Below are 15,160 nucleotides of genomic sequence, written 5' to 3'. Positions count from 1 at the left end.
TCCCAGGGTCCTGGGATTGAGTCCCACATCAGTCCCACATCGGGCTCCCTGCATGGAGCCTGCTTCTCCCTCTGCCTATGTCTCTGCCTCTCTCTCCATGTCTCTCATGAATAAATAAATAAATAAAATCTTAAAAATATATGTGATATATAATGAAATATCCCACCCATCGAATAGAATGAAATCTGGCCATTTGCAGTAATGTGGATGGAACTAGAGGTTATTATGCTAAGTGAAATAAGTCAGAGAAAGACAAATATCACATAATTTCACCCATATGTGGAATGTAAGAAACAAAACAGCTGAACATTGGAGAAGGGAAGGAAAATTAAAATGAGATAAAAACAGAGAGGGAGGCAAATTGTAAGAGACTCTTAACTCTAGGAAACAAACTGAGGGTTGCTGGAGGGGAGGTGGGTAGGAAGATGGGGTAACTGGGTGGAAGATGGGCATTAAGGAGGGCTTGTGATGTAATGAGCACTAGGTATTGTATCTAAGTGATGAATCACTAAATTCTACCCCTGAAACCAATACTACACTCTATGGTAACTAACTTAAATTAATGATAAAGGAGCAATACTACTATTTTTTATGGGATTTTTTTTTTTTTTTTTGCTTTTTGCTTTGTAATTTTTTGTTTACAAAAGTCATCATCAGTTCATGCGTGGGCTACCCAACAGCACAGACCCTTTAGAGGAGGTTAGAAAGAAGCTCTACAGGTCAGGGCAACAGGTTCTCAAACAGTATTTTTCATTATTTGGCCCAGTTTTATTGTAAATTTGTTGTAGAACTAAGAACTCTTTTTGCTTAGTGCTGGTATGAAGTGTTAACTACCTAATCGAACAGGCCAATGGACAGAAACCGTGTGGCGTGGCCCTGATCCATTTCTGTGGCCCCTGAATCAGGCTGTGAGAACAATGGGATCACTCTGATTCTCCCTAGGGATGAACTATAAATGTAATAATTTCTCAAGAATTGTATAATTTTCATAGCACTTTTCATTTCTCATAGAAAAATGTGAGGAAGTAAGAATACTATTATACATTATACAGATGAAACAGGCACTGAGGGATGAAGATACCTGCTCAAATTCACACAAAGTCAGGTTTTATTGTTTTTTCTTTTTAAACTTGTCCTTTTTAATTTTTAGGCCAAAATGTTATGTTCTTTTCAAGTTGCTTTGCCTATGCCAATAAATTAGCAGATCTTCATTGCATTTATCTGCTTCTGGTTCTAGTTACTAGCTTTATATAGTTTTCATGTTTTCCTATAGAGAACACTTAGTCCACATCAATGACTTTTGAGTTTTCCGAAGTTAGCAAATTGCAAGAGTTTCAACAGAGGAGCAACCAATAGAATTCTTCCATAGTACTGTTTTGGGTTGTTATTTTTTCTTTTAAATGTTACATGTAAATTAACAAGAAAAAGAATACACTTGTTTCAACATGTGATTGTATTTAGCAGTGATTATTGTACTGGCTAACGTGAAGCAATGACAACCAGAAAAGAGCCATTCCTCAAGATTCATTCATTGTTCAGAATGGTTCAGACCTGTGGTTACAGACTGGAAATTATCGCTTTTAATAGATTGCTATATTAGGTCACAGCAGTGGGGTGAAAACTGAAAAGCCCTATCTACACGCTTCTTCAGATGGTTTGACATCAAATAGTCACAGCCCACCTATGTAGTAATGAACTTGGAAGGACTTGTGGCTCCTTCAAGGATCATAATATCTTATTTGAACCTTCACTTTGCAACCTTGAAGGTAATTAGACTGTGAAGGGGCCTAAGACCAGAACATTTCATTTTAAAACTTCCACCCCAGGGCTATTTCTCTGTCATAACATCTGTGCTTAGTGATACGCTGAGCCCATCACCGCCTGCATGGCTTCAATAGGACACATTATCAGTTTGAGAGAAAACGCTTTGAAACAGGGTCCAGCCTACATTTGAGGTTGGGAGGATGGTGTTATTTACTTTCCAGAGGAGAGCTATCTACATTAGATTAAAGAAGCAGTAGAGTATTATCTGCTTTGATTCTGACATCAGAAGTGCAGATATTTGGAAAGTGCTTTAAAGCAACTTTGTAAGTGACAGTGTAAACTTCTAAAATGATATCTTGGCTTTAAAACATTAGGCTGTATGTTCTATTTTAGCAGTGAGCCCAAACTTTTTTTTTTAAGTAGGGTTTGCGGGCAAGAATGAGTAAAATCTTAATTTTTTGTACACGTAAAGACAAACTTTCAACCATATTATAGCGTTACCCATTATACCTTGGTCAGACTCCATTGTCCCTCTGCCATGGGAAAAAAAAATCCCAGTATGAGTTTTTCTAGAAGTATATGATTCCACACCCACAGTCAAAGGAGCCAGGATAGCTCAGATATCAAGACTGAGGCTTCTAAAAAATTTTTTCTAAAAGGAATATGTGCTAATTCAATAACCTGTTTTGGTTTCTACCATATATACAATTAGTATTGTATACTATTATTATTACTAATACCACTGTTACTATGAAAATGTATTCATATCCAGGTCCCCTGTGTGCAGAAACAGCAACACATATATTTAAATACTTTAAAAGAAGACTAGTATTCATCAGATGCATTGATCTTAAACATGAAACTATTTTACTTTGTTACAAAACATGAATTCGAAGAGTTTTTTAAAAAGCTATGCTGACATGACACAACCAATGTGATAAAATGGAGAACAAATTTCAAATATCTGCTATTTTGAGAATACAACAACAAGTCCCCAGTAGCTGCCTAAGTCTTTTCAGGAGTTAGGAGGATTTAAATATTCAAATCTGTAAAGCCTCTAAGTTTTAAAATGCTTCTTTTAATAAGGTATAAAGCCACCAACTCAGGACTGAGTATGAATTGAAACTTATTGGGGGGCGGGGGGAACCCAGAGCATGTAGCTCTCCTCCTCCACACACATGAATTCAGTAAAGGCAAATTGATGAAAAATCTTTGCGTAAGATTTTCCCTAGGCCCCCTTCCTGGCTGTAAGACCCAGTAACTCTCCAGATTCCTCTCTCTTCTTAGCAGCCCTGCCTGGACCCCAGGCTGCAGAATGTCTGAAGAACTGATTTGGCAGAAACATAGGGTATTCAGGTGCAAGTTAAGCTGGATTTGTCTCCTGGCGTCCAAGGAGACCAGATCATATTCTTTAAAACTTTATCAGTGGGATCCCTGGGTGGCTCAGCGGTTTAGTGCCTGCCTTTGGCCCAGGGCGTGATCCTGGAGACCTGGGATCAAGTCCCCATGACGAGCTCCCTGCATGGAGCCTGCTTCTCCCTCTGCCTGTGTCTCTGCCTCTCTCTCTCTCTCTGTCTCTCATGAATAAATAAATAAAACCTAAAAAAAACCCCACAAAAACTATTAGGGAAAGAGCAGTTTACTAACTGCTTTTGAGGAGGTCCCCTTAATTTTATACTGTTCTCACCCTTCCCCTCGACCAAACACTCAAACCATATAAACTATTCCTTCTTAGGGTGGAATAAAACAAAACATAACAAAGAGCCCGCGGTGAATAAGCCCTTCCAACAGTCAGGCTCACTTTACATCCTAGACCAGGGGTCGGTAAACGTTTGCTGTAAAGGGCCAGCGGGTAAACGTTTCAGGCTTTGCAGGCCCCTGCTCAAATTCTTTGCAGCGACTCGGTTCTGCCATTGCAGAGCAAAAGCAGTTACAAGCTGGGCTACGCAAGCAAATGCTTGTAACTATTCCAACGCAACTGACAAAAACTGGCAGTGGGCAAGTTTGGCCAAAGGGCCATAGTTTGCCCGTCCCTGTTCTAGATAATAACCACATACGGTACCTCTCCCGAAAACCACAAAGTGCTTCCCAGGGTCCTAGCCAGACGAATGCCTCCTTACACAATATTTTGTGCTCTGAGAGCAGAGGCGTAGCAGTGCAAGCAGCAGCTAGGGGGGCCTGAGGAGTCAACATTTACCCCCAGCTGCAAATCAGCACTACCCGAGATGGACAGGAGCCTGCAGGGCCTGTTCCCGTTTCATTAGCAAACCCGAGCACGTAGCCGTGTCTGGCTTTTGCTTATCTTGAGCCGCAATCGGGAGCCGAGGGTAATTTTCATTCTGGTGCTGTGGTGGCAGGTGCAGAGGCAGAGAAAGGTAATAAGTTACGGTAATAAGGTCCCTCCGTAGCCTGAAAGGGTCCGTGCGGCCGCCCAAGACACTGAATACAAGTCCGTACTAAGCCTTTCACTGCTCAAGCAATCGGGCTTATCAGCTCCGAGGTAAATTTGCTCAGCATGTGGCTAAATACCCCCAAACAAAATCAAATATATAACAGTTGTGAGAGCAGCAACAGAGTTTCCTACAGGTAGAGGAAATCTTGCTAATCACTCTCAACAGCCCTTTCATATTATCAGTCAGGAAAAATAAGGCCCTAAAGAGGAAGGGGTATAACTCACCCAGCCAGTCTGTGGAGAAATCGCCAAATCTCAGCTATTTTGACTGCAAGTCTTTGCTATGTTCCCCTAAGGAATCTGAACTGCAGGGGGATTCCCTGACCATATCAACACTCACCTCATGAGACTACGACAGCTAAATACCTGGTTACCCTAAAGACAAGATTTATGTTGGGGTATAAATCGTGCCAGAGAACATCTGAAAGTTACTGAGGGCGAACAGAATGAATCTTATCACTGGTTTAATGCCGATGACAAAAACTGCACAGGGTAAAGCATTAAGTGGCCATCTTCCCACGAATATAAATACTGGTCTCTCATATTGTATGATAACATGGCAAGAACAGACTGGGAAGTTCTTAAATCAAAGTTAGCATTGATCTGTTTCCCTCCTAACAAATCAAAAGCAAATGTTATCCTCATATCCTTGGTGTCTGTGACATAAAGGATCCCTCGGGCAATGAAGGCGTTGCCGGCCTTGGTTTTGGGGTACGTAGTATTGATATGTTGCATCACAGAGAATGTCCTCTCATCCAGCTGGGCGACCAGAATGCTCGAGCCATCCACACTTGAAGCATAGATAATCCAAAGGCCCTTCTCATCCACAGCTAAATTGAAGTAAGTCTTGGAATTGGCAAAGAGGTATTTTCGATCAAAATACAGGGCATTTTCAAGCTTCAGAGTTTGGGATGTTTCTTTGCCAAATTCAAATCTGAAATGTGTAAAAAGGTAGATATGAGTCAGCATTTTTGTGGACAATGGTAGTTTGGTTTGTTTGTGGCTATCTAGTAAACTGAGTGGGGCCTAGGATTATGCAGGGTTTTTTTTTAAGATTATTTGACAGAGAGACAGCATAAGCAGGGGGAGCAACAGGCAGAGGGAGAAGGAAAAGCTCCCTGCTTTGCCAGGAGCCCAATATGGGGCTCGATCCAAGGACTCTGGGATCATGACCTGAGCCAAAGGCAGATGCTTAACTGACTGAGCCAAGAAGCACCCTGGGACTCTGCATTTCTACATTCTAGGCCACGCTCTTTCCACTGGTCTACCCTATGCTCTGTACATCAAGGATGTAAAGGATGGTGACTACATCTCAGTGTGCACCTGCGAGCCATGTAGCCCCAGGAAAATTCCTTACCCTCATGACTCCTCAGGTGTTTGCTAAACTCCTGAAATGCCCTAAGATTCTTAGACCTGCAAGGGGCCTTAAAAATTATCTAGTCCAGCCTTTTCATTTCACAAATGAGAAAGGAGAAGTGACTGGCCTGAGAATATAAGTGAGTAGCCAGAGTTTGAATTTAAGTTTTCTAACTGCAAGTTTGGGAGTTCTCCTTCTAACCTATGCTGGAGGTTTTTGTTTTGTTCTGTTTTTTAAGATTTTATTTATTTATTCATGAGAGGCAGAGACAGAAAGAGGCAGAGACCTAGGCAGAGGGAGAAACAGGCTTCTTGCGGGGTGCCTGATGTGGGACTCGATCCCAGGACCCCGGGATCACACCCTGAGCCAAAGGCAGACGCCAAACCACTGAGCCTCCCAGTGGTTTTTAAGACATGCTGGAGTTTTTAAGACAAAAATGTCACAGCAGTCTCAATGAAGAAGAAAAGCGCCTGCTGAGAACAGATGTGGCAAAGTCATGGCCATGAAGTCCACTTTCTTGTCAGGAGAGTGACAGGATGTATTGAGCTACAGCGTGGACTCCCATGGCCCTCCGCTCCTGCAGGTGGCCTGATTTGCAGACTCTAAATCCAGACTCTGTCAAAAAGTTGATTATGATTCAAAAGTTACCTAGCTCCAGGAATGAAAATTCAGAAACATCAGGCTAAAATAAAAGAAAGGCACAAGAGGGAGCCACTGAGCAGCTGAAGAGCCTAGGAAAGCATGACTGTGGCTAACCAACTGGAAGCCAATTAGGAAACCTCCCAAGTAAGTGTGAAAAGAAGCCAGAAGAAAGTGAGGGCTTGTAAGCGCTGCCTGCCCAGCTAAGCTCAGAGGCTTCTCCGTCCTCTGACATCAGGACTGCCATCTGGTCCATCCTACCGTTGCTCTGGTCCTGGTGCCTAGCGGCTGCATTCCAAAGGGCTTGTCCCTTGCAGGAGAAACAGGGTCTGATTCCAAGCTGCCCCCCACCCCCCTGACCCTCCATCCCCGTCCCCCTGCCTGAGGCCTGGTAGAGGGCAGGGCTGCAGGACAGGCCTAAGCAGTGCATCACATGCTAAGCTTCATTAAAAGACTATGTCTCTCATGAATAAGTAAATAAAATCTTAAAAAAAAAAAAAAAAAAAAGACACTTTTTCTTGGAGTGGCCAATCCTCTTTCCAGGGCTCATTCACCCCAGAACTCCCTTATGGCCCTCATCCCTACATAAAACTATCCCAGGGCCAGTAGGGAACTGCAGGATTTAATGAGGAGGAGTCACAGGGAGGAGCATGCCGGGAAGTGCTGACTTCTGAGCAGGAGGTGGGCTGGTTGCTGTTTTCTGTAGCACAAGACTCATCCAAATGATGTAGCCAGGGAGATGTTGAAACGATGGGGGCTCTGGTAGAGGGGATGAGAGGCCAAGGCGGGGATGCTTCCAGCCACAGCTGATGTGTGTCCTGTCCCCAGCCTGACCCACACTCTAACGTCAGCAAAGTCATTCCAGCTGGGCCTCTTCCAGGGGAGGAAGGTGGTGAGGGAGAGAGATGACGGACCCAGTTTTCCCTTGGGTCCTTATCTCTTGTTTTGAATGACTGGGACTGTGGCTTTCATAACACTGGCGTCATTTCAGATAGGGGTACTGCTGGAAGGCTGCAGAGGCTCTGGGCCCTCCTCTCAGTCTTATGCGGACCCGCAGCCCGCAGGAGGTGGGGTCTCCTCCAAAGGCACACAGTGAGTAGGGGAAGCTGGACCCTGACTGAGTTCCCTGCTTTCTTGACTTGCCCAAGATGACCTGCTTCTGCCTCTAAAGCCTAGAGCTTGATTTCCTCTTGAGCCACAAAGACAAAATTTTAGCACTTCTTTTGGGGAGCCAGGAAGACACTGCTCGGTCTATCCAGGGGACCACCTCCCTTGGGAGAGCAAAGAGGAGGAGAGGTAGCCTGGTGAGGGTCATGTCAGGACGACAGGTCAGTCAGAACACAAAGACCCCTGACTTCACACCGTCTTCAGTCTTTGGTCTTCAATGATCGGAGCCGTGATGGGACATTCTTCACACCCAAGGATTTTCAGGATAAAACTGACTTCGGGGTGTGACACCTTCCTGACAAGGGAGCCCTCGGTTCTTCCTGCCTCTTTTCTCAAAGGATAAGAAGGCTTATCCTGATCTCTCCAGGTCTACTCTCTGGCTCTGTCCTCACTCTTGGTATCCCCACCAGCAATACGGCAGACCCCAGGCCAGGGCTGGGTCCTGGGGCTCACTCATTGTGTCCTGTGGTTCACTCAGTCAGCAAACCCTGACTGACCCTGTGTGCCAGGTTCTGGGGACAGAAAGTTGAGGGAACCACCGTCCCACCCCCTAAGTAGCTCTCAGACAACTAAAGCACCACACAGGTGCTGTCTGCCATGCGTGGGGAGGGCGGCTGTGGCCCGGATGACTCACCTCACTATGGTGTTGGAGCCTCCTTTGTGGTAGTAGAGCGAGTTGTTGTGAACGGCATGCCCGCAGCCATGGAAGTAATAGGGGAGGTGCACCAGTGTGTAACTGCCATTCAGCAGTGAGGGTTGGTCTTTGAATTCCTTCACCCTGATGCCTGCAGGGGAAAAGCCAGGGAAAGGCATGGGAGTGAGTCAGGGGAGGGAGTTACAGGAACGGAAGTCAAGAGTGAGGTGTCTTGCAAGGGTCCATGTCCAGGTTGGAGTCTCAGACCCCCAGACCCAAAGTCCAGTTCTCTTCTCTGGATTCCTGAACTGTCCTTTAAAGATAGAAGCCACAGAGTTGGCTTTGCTCCTCCCAGGCCAACTGTATCACTCCTTCCCAGAACTCTCTAGATTGTTTATGAAATCTTCTATCAGACTGATATAGGTTGTACTGGGAACAGCAAATAGTTGGCACTTGGGCAGTCACCTCCACCTTCTCCTGCCACTGCTAATTCAGTGTTCCTCTTTCTTTCTGAGCCACCGAGTCCCTCTCCATTGGAATCCGGGCAGTCACTACCAGCTGATCACTGAGCCCTGAGGAAATGAAGCAGTGTCTCGGCAACTGCTCTGACCAGTGAGTGTAGCCAGACCCCTTTAGGAATGAGGCTACTGCTACCACCACTGGCAATCCCTGACCATGCCTCCAGGATAGCATAACCAGAGCCATGCTTAGATGCAGCATGCTGCACGATGGCACTTCACCTTGTCCCCTGGACTCTCTGTCCAACCGGTATCTAGGAAAGATGGCCAAAAGTACTCTCCTTACAGAAAGATGGACGGTGCACGAGAATTTGTTTCTGACGTTTCTTCCACATTGTGGTTTGGGGCTTTATAAGGCTGTAGTCATAATGCTATTTGTTCCCTTTTAGATACTTCGCCTAAAACTGGATAAGCTACACTGGGAGCACCCTGGTCATGCCCCGGTGACTTGAGCTGTGAGGCTTGTCACCAGTGTGCTCAACTGAGAAAAGTGGTCTGCCCATTCCTTCCTTTGTGCTTTCGAAAATAACGAGCAGTTCTGTGACACCAGTCGGTAGGGATTTCGGACACACAGAAATAGAATAAGCCTGAAGGCAGGCAAACTACAACACAGACACGAGTCATTGCCAAGTGAAGGTACCTGAGAAATGTTCAGTCACCCAGATCCGTTCATCACTGTTGTTCGCAGACTCTCTTATCCAAGTCCCAAATGTCTCTGTAACTTTCAATACTTGTGTCGGACTTCCGATGGAAGCGATCATGGATTCTACCAAAAGAAGAGAAAGGAAAATTACTCATCTACCAGTTATGACTTTAAGGCATCCAATATCTGAATTCCAAAACAAGATGCTTTGCTTCTGAACCTGCTGGTGGAGAATGGTGTTCCCCGACTTTCTCATCAGCTTTTCCAACCAAGGTGTCATCATTTGGTATCACACATGTCTCACCTAAAACAACGATGACAAGAATCAGAGCAAGTGCAGGTGGCATAGTGAGATTTGTGTAATGTTATAACTGGTGCTTCCCCTCACTTCATTTCAGACTCTAGTCCTATAAGCAGCCCCTACAATAGGCCCACCAAGTTCTTTGGTGGCTTGCTTTTTTAAGCAACAAGTCATACACTTCTAATTCCCCCACCTGGCCCCCACCCTCCACTTGGTGAGTTCCCCACAAGCTTTCCATAATCACAGCTGCTAAGATAATACAATCCCAAGAGGATGTCAGTGAAAGGGGAAAAGTGGCCTGTTCAAGCCCTCAGCATTCGGGGGTTGGGGGGAGAGGAGAGCCTTTCTGACACTTTCCTGGCCCATCTGGCTAGGTGGTATCACCATCACGGATTCCATTTTCCTGGAAGGATTCTCACTTTCAGGGAAGCTGATGGGGCCTCAGGATAGGGTAGTCACCTTTATCTTGTCTTCCTAGACTGCCAAAGGGAGGAACCATAGAGGAAGAAGGAGCCCAGAGATGTTGGAGCTCTCCTCCACCATCTCCCACCTGTGTCTGCTTGAAGGTCTTTGGGACAGAGGTCCTCGACAGGCGCCTGATTCAGAGTTGGCTGGAAGCTATACCCGAGCTAGAAGTCATCCTACCTGGGTTATAATTGATCCCTTTAACAGATGGGCTTCATTCACACCTTTAGTGAAGAGGTGTCTAAGGTTAGCCGAAGCAGGACAGAAGGGAGGAACATGACCAGTGTGAAGACAGAGGGAGTGGACTGGCTGGGGAGAAGGACCTGGTCTGGGGCTGCTGGGGGGAGCAGACGTAAATCAAGCTTTTTGGAGAAGTTCAGCCCACTCACCTAGACCAATTCTGAGGGGTTCAAATCACCTGTAGTTGCTAGATAGAAAGGGGCATCTCTGTTGTCCCAAGCTCACAGAAAATCTAGAAAGGTTTCTTTATTAGTGAAATAAAGGGCAGGACCCCATGTACTCTAAGCTTCTTTCTAGCGGGATGAGCCTGTGTCTCCCTCAAGTCCTCCTGTCCCCTGATGAGGGCAGTCTTGGGGTTCTGTTATGACTCCCCCACATGCAATCCTGCTGCCTCTGAGTTTCATCTGGAGTTTCTGTTAAGGAACGTGGTTGCACAGGAAGGGGACAGAGAGACTCCCCTATTCTTAGTCTGAAGAAAAGGCTTTCATTAATTCATCTTGTACCAACCTGCTTCTAGAGCTGTGGGGGAGGGAAGGGGCCTAAAGAAATGGGACTGGAGGAGGAGAGAAGGCAAGTTCATGTGCAAGATGTGTGGCAACTGAGGACTCATTTCTAGGAGGCAGAGCGGAAGATTACAGCCTCTCATTCAAAGCAGTTTTCACAATACGGAGGCCCAGCCCCTGCTGACCAGCCTCTTACGCAGGTGAGGCAGGGACGGGTGCTTCTCCTCCAAGCACCTGTGTCCTGGCTGCCATAGCCTATGGCAAACCAGGACTCTGTAAAGGCCCGGGTCAGATTCCCCCCTTCTCCCAGGCGAAGGTTGCAGCTCAGCTCATTCTCTGAGGGCAGCTGAACAAAGAGCTGGTGCTAATGGAGTGGGTGGCAGAGGGTCATGGAACTAACTTCTGGGCAGAGTTACAGTCAGTTTCCACTGACTGGGGGGTGAGGGGGGTGACATCTTTGAAAGCATAGATTCACCCACTCTGACAGCTGAGCATGTGCACCCAAAATGTCTTCCTGCAAGAATAGGGCACCAAACAAAACTAAAGACAGCTTAGGGAAGTGGCAGTGAGATTCACAATGAGTGTGCAAGAAACTCCAGGCAGGATCCTCCTTTCTCTGTTTGCCACTGAAGTGATGGCATCAAGTTGTGCCCTCTCATGGCCTTAGCAGGTGAGTAGGTCCCAGGTTACCACTCTGGGGAGAAGTTCTAGCATCACATTAGAAGTGTTTTTCATTCATATGGCCCTTCATCGTAATTAGCTTTCAATCCTATGGCCACCTCTGTCACAGACTGGCCAACAAATAAGTCCCCTTGGCCTTCCAGAGATCAGGTGTCCCCAGCCTTTGGTTGGCTTAATCTCAAAGTCAGAATTTCCAGCTCTGAAAGGAAAACTCTCTAAGAGCAGAGCTTCAGAGCCAGGCAGACGTGAATCCCAGCTCTGTCACTTACTAATGGAGTGACCTTGGGCAAGCTACACAGCTCCTTGGGGTTTCAGTGTTGGATCTGTATGTTGGCGGCAATACCAATTCCTGTGTCATGACACTGCTGTGAGAATCCAATGAACTAAGCACTTAGCACTGTGCCCCACGCGTGGTTAGCATGCAAAGCTTAGCAGTGGTGAGGGCTGAACTGTAGTACTGTGGGGAGTTAACCCAGCTGAACCTCCCCCTCATCTCCCCAGCATCATCAGCCAAGCCCTTCACACTCCCAGAGTGAACGGCTTAGCCTTTGAGACTGTTTCAGGGGAAGGGATGATGGATTTGGCAAGGAAGAGAAATAGGCTGGTCATAAAAGACAGGAGGGTGAGGAGGCCCAATTCTAAACCTGCTATAAGTTCTCACCCTCAGGGCAGACTGCCCAAGCAGCCTGTCTCAAGGGGGATCTCTCACTTCAGTCAAAAATCTCCTCCCTCTGTTTAAAAAATTCTGATTGCAAAACCTGAGTGAAGCCTGAGAGTTTGGGATCATTAGCCAAAGAGGTGGGTTCCCTGGGGCAGGGGCTGGTGACCTGTACACTGGCCATTGAACATGTTTGGCTGCCGAGGGCCTTTAGCTCGTCTGCTTCCAGGGGGTCCTGGCGGACCTGGAGGGCCTGGGGGTCCTGGGGGGCCAGGAGGGCCTTGGTCACCTTTGGCACCTGCAGAGAAAGAAGGGGGCAGGGAGAGAGATTGATTCAAGCACCATAAACAGAGATGGGTTGCTCCTAGGGGAAAGGACAATGGGTAGCTCCAGGGAGGATTGCTGAGCCCCCCTTCCCCGACATAACTGTGTCCTAGCACTTGTCCATGCAAAGTTGAGGAAGCACCCATAGTGGATGTTGAGTTCCAACTATGTGCCAGGAACTGTGCGAAGAATTTTACAAATCTCCTCCTCATCGTTCTTCCCAACCATTCTGTGAGACAGTATTCTTGCTCCTCAGTGACCCAAGTCTTGGGGAAGTTTGGCACTTGGACCAAGGTCACAACTGGGAATAGGGTTGGAACTCAACCTCAGGTATGTCTCGAGACAAAGCTCATGCTCATGTCACTGGCCATGTTGAAGGATCTCAACCCCAACTGCTTATTAGAATCATCTAAGGAGCTCTGATACAATTCTAATGCTGGGACCCCACGCAAAATAGTTAGGTCAAAATGGTGGGGAGACTGGTCATCCATAATTTTTAAAGCCTCCTCATATGCTGCCAGGTATGTGAAGCACTGCTCTCTGTGTTAGAAGAAATCAGGGGAGCCTGCCTACCCTTGACCTTGGCAGCTTAACCATTTGAGCCTCTTTCTTCAAATGAAGAATCTCATGATTCTGACTGAATCTCATCCTCTCTGTCTTGCCTATGAGAATCATAGGTCACTGGTGTGAGTGCTCTACCTTTTTAAATTTATTTAAAAAAATTTTTTTTTAATTCAATTTGCCAACACATAGTATAACACCCAGTGCTCATCCCATCAAGAACCCTCCTTAGTGCTCATCACCTAGTGGTCAAGCTTCTGCTCAGAAGCTTCTAGCATCCTAGTGTCCTAGCTTCTTCAGGACAGATGTCCTGTCTCGCTCACTTTCATATTCATATTCCCAGCTACTAGCAAAGTCTGACTCATAAATGGTGTTCTTTGACATTCAAAAATATTTATTGAATACATAAGGATAGTTAGGTTTTTATGATATAAATGGTCTCTGAAGTACTGTGCTTTTAAAACTCTTCGGCCTCTTCCTCCTCCATGACCATCAGCTGTCATCTACTCTTTCCACCATGTGACTGTCTTTCTGTGGTTTGTTATGTCTCTACAACCCTGCCACCCTCCCAGGTGCCAACTGTCTGCTGGAAACAAGAAAAAGGAGATTGGCAACCATGTCTGCTCTAATTCTATGCCAAAAGGCTTAGGACAAAGATCTGAAGATGACCCTCCCTGGACTGGGAAGAGAATGCCTGAGCTTTCAGTTAGTTGTCCCCTGAAGTATCTTAAATTGCTGGCTTCTTTGTCTTGTTCTACATTGTGCTAGACTTAATAGCTATTTGGTATAAAGGAAGCTCCCTCCATCCTAATTCAATCTAATCATGGTGTTTAGACTGGAATTATCTAAACTACTTATGCTCAGATCTCAGATTTGGTCTCGCCAACGTTGGCATAACATGCATGGTTTCCCCCTTTTTGAAGGCACAGAACTCCAAACCAGGCTGCAAAGCAGGTGGGCACTACAGCAGATAAGGAAGACTGGAGCAGCCTTCGTACTAAAAACCAGGCTGGTCGTTGGGCCCGTTCACCTGGGGACAGCCCACGTGCCAGCCCCTTACCTGTGAGGAGCACGTCGTTGGACACGTCCCCTTTGTCTCCTTTGTCGCCTTTTGGCCCTGCTGGGCCCTCATGTCCAGTCAAGCCCAGCTCACCACGGTCTCCCTTCTCCCCCGGAGCTCCTGTGGCTCCAGGCAGGCCTGAAGGGGAGAAATTATTTTTTAGCCTGTAGTTCAAGTTATTCTGGTGTGTGCAGCTTTGTACTATTATTGCACATTGTACTTTTAAGGTGAAGGAACTTCAACAACCAAATACCCAAGACTCTGTGACCATTTTAGGATAGCAGCATGATATCAACTCAGTAAAGACTTGTATTTCCAGGTGGCTCTTCTGAATATTTTAAGGACCTTTGGCTAGGCCAACAGCTTGGAGAGAGGAGTGACCCAGAAAGGGGGCAATCCCAGCAAGAGCGGAAGGAAGGTAAGGCCTGAGCAAAAGTTTGCCACACAAGAAGGTTGGAGCGCTCAGATGACTAAGTTTGGTGCCTAGAAGGGTGAGTGTTATTTCCCATGTTATTGGTTTATCCTTCACAACATGTTGGAGTGGCAGGTGGGTAAATCATCCTTACTCTCATTTTCGAGAAGCTGGGACTCAGGCTTACAATGGTCATAACTGATGCCACTATGTAAGCAGCAGAGATCTTCCAATTCCACCACAGGTACCCTCTTCTGTAACATTCCAATGCAAAATGCTTTTACTCAAAAATGCAAAACAGGTAAAGTTGCTCTAGCACAAGCATTAAGAGGGATGGTGGTAGTGTGAACAAAATGCAGTGGGTGGACTGTCTGCCTCTGTTCATGGGGAGCCATAACTTCAGGAATTGCGGACCTGCCCCTCATGGCTAGAAATGGGTAAAAGTCTATGCAATGGCCCATCTCAGCATGGATTATGGACAGCACAGCATTCTGATCCCCAGGAGAAAGGAAGCAAACTAGTTGCATGATATGATTGCCCTGGTCACTGCTGGCAAGTAGTTTCCAGACAGGAACACAGGGAGTGGTACCCAAAGAGAGCCTAGCAATTTCACTGAGGTGAGGAGACAAAAGCCAGAGCCTGGGGAGATAGAGGTGGCTGGGATCCAGGAGACAGAAGGAGGTATTTGTGCGGATGGAGCTCTGGAGAACTTCAGAGGTGTCTCCTTGAGTCTTTGGCTGAGTAATGAATGATGGGCAGGGTGAAATTCTACAAGGCAGGG

At 46.4% G+C, this 15,160-nt stretch overlaps 1 protein-coding gene across 1 annotated transcript in view; it reads right to left on the bottom strand.

Annotated features, from left to right (window-relative positions):
* Positions 1-1,435: 1,435 nt before the first annotated feature.
* GLDN (gliomedin) overlaps positions 1,436-15,160 on the bottom strand; it is a 63,674-nt gene continuing 49,949 nt past the window's right edge. The window contains exons 5-10 of the mRNA XM_072738526.1: positions 13,968-14,105; positions 12,192-12,320; positions 9,395-9,478; positions 9,172-9,297; positions 8,014-8,164; positions 1,436-5,150 (exon numbers count right to left, since the gene is read on the bottom strand). Coding sequence (XP_072594627.1) covers positions 4,673-5,150; positions 8,014-8,164; positions 9,172-9,297; positions 9,395-9,478; positions 12,192-12,320; positions 13,968-14,105 — 1,106 coding nt within the window. The 3' untranslated portion in view covers positions 1,436-4,672. The remainder of the gene's footprint in view (positions 5,151-8,013; positions 8,165-9,171; positions 9,298-9,394; positions 9,479-12,191; positions 12,321-13,967; positions 14,106-15,160) is intronic.

This window comes from Vulpes vulpes, chromosome 15 (genome assembly GCF_048418805.1).
Source record: "Vulpes vulpes isolate BD-2025 chromosome 15, VulVul3, whole genome shotgun sequence".
Taxonomy (NCBI): Eukaryota; Metazoa; Chordata; class Mammalia; order Carnivora; family Canidae; genus Vulpes; species Vulpes vulpes.
This window is presented reverse-complemented; position numbering and strand designations above follow the sequence as displayed.